At 36.8% G+C, this 6,246-nt stretch overlaps 1 protein-coding gene across 3 annotated transcripts in view; it reads left to right on the top strand.

Moving 5' to 3' along the window:
• Nucleotides 1-2,356: 2,356 nt before the first annotated feature.
• Nucleotides 2,357-6,246, top strand: part of abcc3 (ATP-binding cassette, sub-family C (CFTR/MRP), member 3) — a 60,278-nt gene continuing 56,388 nt past the window's right edge. For 2 of the 3 annotated variants that reach the window (XM_088000917.1, XM_088000915.1), the window contains exon 1: nucleotides 2,357-2,746. In XM_088000917.1, the coding sequence (XP_087857043.1) occupies nucleotides 2,669-2,746 (78 nt within the window). In that variant the 5' untranslated portion in view covers nucleotides 2,357-2,668. The remainder of the gene's footprint in view (nucleotides 2,747-6,246) is intronic. The other variant, XM_088000916.1, reaches the window with a different exon arrangement.

Below are 6,246 nucleotides of genomic sequence, written 5' to 3'. Positions count from 1 at the left end.
AGGCGTAAATCTTCCCTTAAAGGTGTGTTGCGCAAATAATAAGTCAGCCATTCATAGAAGACTTTAGGACCAATGCTTTCTGTGTTGACAGACAGCCAGGCTATAGTAAGCTTCTATGATGGCTGTAATAAAATATACAATGATTGTGCAAATTAGGAACTAGTACAACTAAAGTCACTATGTATTTTTCCCATGCTGTTGAAAGTATTGACTTTTTTTATTATTATTATTTTATGATGTTTAAACACTTTAGGCATCCATGAAAAAGCAAATGAGCCTGATGGACGAAGGAGTCTTCAATGTTCTTAAATTCTCCAACTTACTCTGGACATGTTTTTCAACTTTTTATGAAAAAAAGGGAAAAATAATAAAGTTTATATATATATATATATATATATATATATATATATATATATATATATATATATATATATATATATATATGTTTTTTTTTCTAATTGTAGTGGTCAAGCACACCCTGGCTTATGAGTCTGTTTCTTTATACCAAAAAGTGACAGAGTAAGTTGCCTGACCCGGAGAGGAGGAGAAGAATCAGGCTGGAGTTTAGCATGACCAGTCAGTATGAATGAAAACACCAAGAAACTAGACTTCAAAGACTAAGGGATTTTTTGTTGGATTGCATTTGGAGCTCAAATCATCAGCAGAAGACTAAAGCGGAAACAGTTTGGACTAAATAACAGTCCCATGACTTGGAATGTTGCAAATTAATATGTAGACATATGAAATATTTTATAAAACTGGAGATAAATGCATAAAAGGTGCATCCATGTTTAATTTTAACCAAATAAAAATATAAATAAATATGAAAATTAATTATTTTTATATTGCAAAATTTATAAGTTCCACAAGGTTTCCCCCCAGAAATCTTGCTTAGCCTCGTGTTTGGGCGCTGGGGATTCACCCAGCGACCCATTGTGTTTTTGAGGTAAAAATGTTTAAAGTTGACAGGAAATTTGAAAATATCACTTGATAATTATGTGTTATTAAAACACTGGAAGATTACTACCTGAACACCAACTATAAAGGCTTAAAAAATGCAAACATTTTAAAGAGACTTAAATAAATAAGCAATGCTTAGCCTGGTGTTGGCACAAGTAAAGCCTGGTGGCCCACCAGGCTGAAAATACACTGGGGAAAACCCAATTATTATTTAATCAGCAACATAATCAAAATGAACGATGGGGCTGAAACTACTACTAAAATAAAATAAAGGTAATTTTTCTTTGCTTTTCTTATAACAACAGGGACACAGACCTCAAAAATGCAAGAAGGTGAATTTTACATAAATGACAGGCATTCGTCATGGTGCCATTTTCTATTATTTTCTAGAAACGCGAAGAACATCACTCTAGAGAGAGAGAAAATATTAACACGGAAAAACATTTTAATCAGTTGCAAATCTCTCCAGGAAGGACCATCCCACAAAAGAGCTGAGTCAGAATATTAAACACTGAAGGCAATGAGAATAAACCCAGAGCACAGCCTGTTTGGAGAGATTGCCTGGAGAGAAAAAAAATCTCTCTAAAGAACAACACAAAAGATCTGGAGCGACATCTTTTGGAGAAAACCAAAAACACACGTGTCATATCAACTGTCAAGCGTGGCAGTGGAGGGATGATGATCTGTGCAGACACTTGTTGATTGTGAACAGCTATTAGCAAAACAAGTAGGTAACATGGAGCTCTGCATTCAAACACTAAAGGAATATTTTCTTAAACACCTCTTTTGTACAGTAGTGTGTATACATGTGATTTGATATCATGAAAAGCCACAGAATTGCAATTAAGTTGTTTATTTCTGCTACTGTCAATTAGCATTTGAGGCTTGGTGGCCATTTTGAATTTCAAGTCAAGGTTAGTTAGAAATTTCTACTATATGAAGAGATTCCAGCAATTTTTCTGAACACTTTTTAACTAGTTATAAGCTATAAAATCATCGTTTCCCATTTTTATGAACGCAGACCTCCATCAGTCGGTGTTTTCTTCTTTTCATTTTCACACAGTCATGATGCGACTATCACTACTTGGAGGGGCCAGCACCATCTGTTGCAAGATGAGGTAGTTTTTTATAGTCTTTCTTGTTTACTTAACTGAGTGTCACCTTCTGACCTTTTTACGGAAGACTTCAGATAAATCACATGAATTTAGATCATTGTGTTTTTGTTAATTTGGAGTAAAAAATAAATAAGAACAAAGCATGGTGTCCCTCTAACGTTATTTTTGTCATGAGTCATGACTCAGCAATGAACCCGAGACTCCCGCTGCTGAGCAGAGATCTGTGTTAGTAAGGCGAAGGGGCGGGGCGTGGAGACTCGGTGCGAAGGGGGCGGAGCTTGGTAGTAAGCTGACGCCTTCCCTTTTCCATCGAGACAGAGCAGCCTCCTCCTGTAGAAAATTATTCTTGGCTGAATACGAATGACTTCTTCCCCTCCCGTTCCTCGCCAAAGCGGAAGGAGCCGACAGTTTCCCGAGACAGGACGGCTCGCGGTCGGACACGCAAAAAGGAAACCGGGAGCCCCCTCGGTCAGCGACGCATACCTGTCCGTGTGGCATGTGACAGCTCGCGGGCGCCTTGCCGCGTGAAGAGGGGATAAAGGACAGCGGCTCCGCAGACAGGACTCGACCTTTCCGCGTAGACCGACGGAGTAATGAACTCCTCCGATGATACCGGCTCTCCCGCCACAAAGGAGATGGAGTGGCTGTGCGGAGCAAAGCTCCACTTCTGGGTGAGTGCGTTTCTCGTCACCGCTGCTGTGTGCTGCTAAATAACACTCCCTCAGTGGTTTGGAACCTGCAAAGCGTTTGTTGTCTTTCCGGTTAGCTGAAGTATCTGTCGCAGCTCCTATAAATATCCCCCTTCTCGCCCCCTAATTGCATTTACAGTGTTAACGAGCTCCCAGTTAATAACATGAAGACTTTCGTGTTGCCTTTACGGAAGACATGTTGAAGCCAATGAAGTGTTCACTCAAACTTGTTACATCTGGAGTGCGTTTAAAGCGCTTTGCAGACTTATTTGCGTTGTGCAAACGTAACTCTGATAAGTTCATTAGACAGTAGCCTTGCCAGGACTATTATAGCACACAGATAACTGCAATATATACTATTATACATAATTTTTTCGTTTGGTGCAATCATAAAATTGTCCCAAAAACAACATGATAACATTATATCAGGGCTTTGAGATGCAGCTATTTCTATTGTTTAATATTGCATTTAATATAAGTTAACTTAGGTTTTCATGCCTCTTTTCTTTGTTTTCCATGATCATCATCATTATCATCTTCACCATCATCATCATTATCTCTCCAGCTAGTTCAATGAGCTTTAACAGTTCGGCCATTAAAAACTGCATCAGGATTATACATCAAGGGCAATAAAAGTCTTAAGTGGGCATATATATATATATATATATATATATATATATATATATATATATATATATATATATATATATATATATATATATATATATATATATATACATCTTTTCATTGGCAGAGCGTTAATTTATGTTTTCTAAATATCATAATAGTGTGCCAAGTATTGCATCCAATCAGTCCTGCCCAGCTCCAATATTGGATATTGCAGACAGACAATATACGGTGCAGTCCTAAGCTTAATGCTTTGTTGAGTATCATTTGTATGCAGTGATAACATGTGGAGGGTTTGCTCATTTACAGTCCATGGATTATTTTAGCGTAGTGAAACTGATGTGTGTTAAAAAAAACAGAAGTTATTTTCCACCTAACTCACTTACCTATTGGTCAGTACAGCCTTTTTGCTTTTCCTGACATCCATGTAAATCATAACACATCCAAACACCATGCTTGATAGATGCATTTGTTGTGTGTGTGTGTGTGTGTGTGTGTGTGTGTGTGTGTGTGTGTGTGTGTGTGTGTTTTGGATGTTGAGCTTTCTCCATCATTTTGTTACCGGTTCATTTTACCTGTCTATAATACATTTTTCCAGTATTTTTCAATCTGTTTATTTCACAAAATTAATTTATCCTTACCCTCATGATTTACCTTTACATACACGCTTTTATCAGAAGGTTAAGTTAACCTCTATTGTCCACAGTACAAGTCTGTGTTTGAATTATATCAAAGGGTTCCTCACTGAAAAAGTTGTTTTATGGGAAGCGGTGATAAAAAGGTGCAGATGGTGGATAGAACAGAGTCTCACCTGTATGACGGATCCAGAATATTTGCAAGCTGCTTTTTGAAGCTCATGATGTTCACGTATCTGTTTTATTTTTGGAAGCAAAATTGGACGTCAAAATTTGGAAGTCAAAGTAGGGGAAATGGCGCAAATGCAGTTTTACAACCAGAGCATACTCTGTTTGTTCTTTTTTGAGTTCCACACAATCATAGTTATGCATCCTTTTAATATGTACATACAGTCCTTTTGCAGTGTTCATACATTTTTTTGTCTCACTTTGGTGTGTTTTATTTGGATTAATTTGTAGGATACATCAGCCGATTGATGAATTAGCCCTCATCTCCTTAATTTTGGGTGATCGGCGATTGGCCAATACGTACATGTATTGAAACCCGATCTTAACCCCCAATGACAGACCGCCAGACCCACCCATTAGGTCACGCTGACAATTTAGCAACTTCATCACCATATTGAGCCTCTTTTCAAACCAAAAACATTGCCATTGGACAAAATCAAAACTACAATCTACATAATTACGATAAACAAAAATGACTCATACTTTTCAATTTTTTCCCAAATAAATGTCTTAAAATTGTATCATGGATTGGTGTTACACCAGCTTAGAAAAACAGGTGGTTAAAGCACAGTGATTCTATAAATCATTGACTTAGTAAGTCAGTATGCCACAATTTTGAGATATTTTTTTGGTTAAAAATGTGTCATTTTTCTCCCACTCCACAGTTATATACTACTTTGTGTTAGTCACATAAAATTCAATAAAAAAAATACAACAGTTGACAGTAACTGAGTGCACTAATACTGTATTTAGTTTTCACACAAAACTACATTGTATAGTAATTTTACTGTATTGCTCAGACAAATTACTGCGCAGTTACATAAAATATTATTATTAGCCATAATAATAAAGGTGTGTGGAAAGGAGTGGCCCGCTTTGTTTATCTTGGAGTGGCTGAGAGTCTTGCTCTTCAAGATGTTTCAGGTTTTTGAATTGAAGCTCTCCAAACTGGATTTAAAAGAGAGGTAGATGATGTTACCGGTTTTATTTTTCCTAGAATCCTGCAGCCTTAACATTGACCTTTCCTCCAACACCTGAATCACATGACTAGGCCATTAGTGGGACTGCATGCTGGGAGGTCACTCAGACATCTTGCACTAAAATTTAATCAAAACAGCCTTGTGAAAGTGCACCAGTTCTAGAATTACATCACATAAGTAATCAATTAATGTGATTAATTGTTAGTATTTATATAAATTGCCATTTTATATTTTCTATTATTTCTAAGATAAATAGTAAGCTATCTATTTTTTGTTTTGTGTTGTTTTGGATATGCAGATGCGACTTGGGTTTGTCATTCATGTTGTCTAAATGATTGCAAATGTGAGCAACTGCTATGAAGTTTTTTTTTTTTTTTTTTTAATCTCACGTTCACGTCCCCCTAACACCAATATTTTGTTTCACTTCACCAAAGGTCACATTCTCCACCTCTGTCCTTTCTGCTGGACAGAAAAGTCAGCATATTTTCTTCCTGTCAGTATTTCTCAGGCAGCGAAGGGAAGTTGCTGAAGTGTTGCACCTAATTTAGGAAAGAAAAGTCAGGAAATGGTGACATAAAATAAATAAAATGTTGTTTAAATGCATCCATTTCAGGCAAATAATAATAATAATAATAATAATATTTAAAAAAAAAAAAACCTGCATCGTTTTTCGGCTTCTTCTTGAAAAGAAAAGCTTTTTTTTAAAATCTGGGTTATTGTGGTTAGTTTCTCTGTTGCAACATGCTTGTTACAGAAATCTTGATTTCTCTAAAGACAACTTGAGCAGCTAAAATAATCTTAAGTTTCTATCAAGAAACACCAGATTTCCTTCCCTCTCCTCTGTGCAGCCCACATTCTTTCCTAAATACCGCCTTCACCACGAACACATCGCTGTGCTTGAGTGTCCAGCTGATTTGCCTCTGGGTAGAACCCGCTGAGAGATGTAACTGTTTTGTGAGGCCATGACAGGTGGCGTAAACTAGTTGCTGCTATTCACGTCCACTTCAAACAA

The sequence above is a fragment of the Poecilia mexicana genome, unplaced genomic scaffold (genome assembly GCF_051168715.1).
Source record: "Poecilia mexicana isolate PSO_F unplaced genomic scaffold, ASM5116871v1 scaffold_19, whole genome shotgun sequence".
Lineage (NCBI taxonomy): Eukaryota > Metazoa > Chordata > Actinopteri > Cyprinodontiformes > Poeciliidae > Poecilia > Poecilia mexicana.
This window is presented reverse-complemented; position numbering and strand designations above follow the sequence as displayed.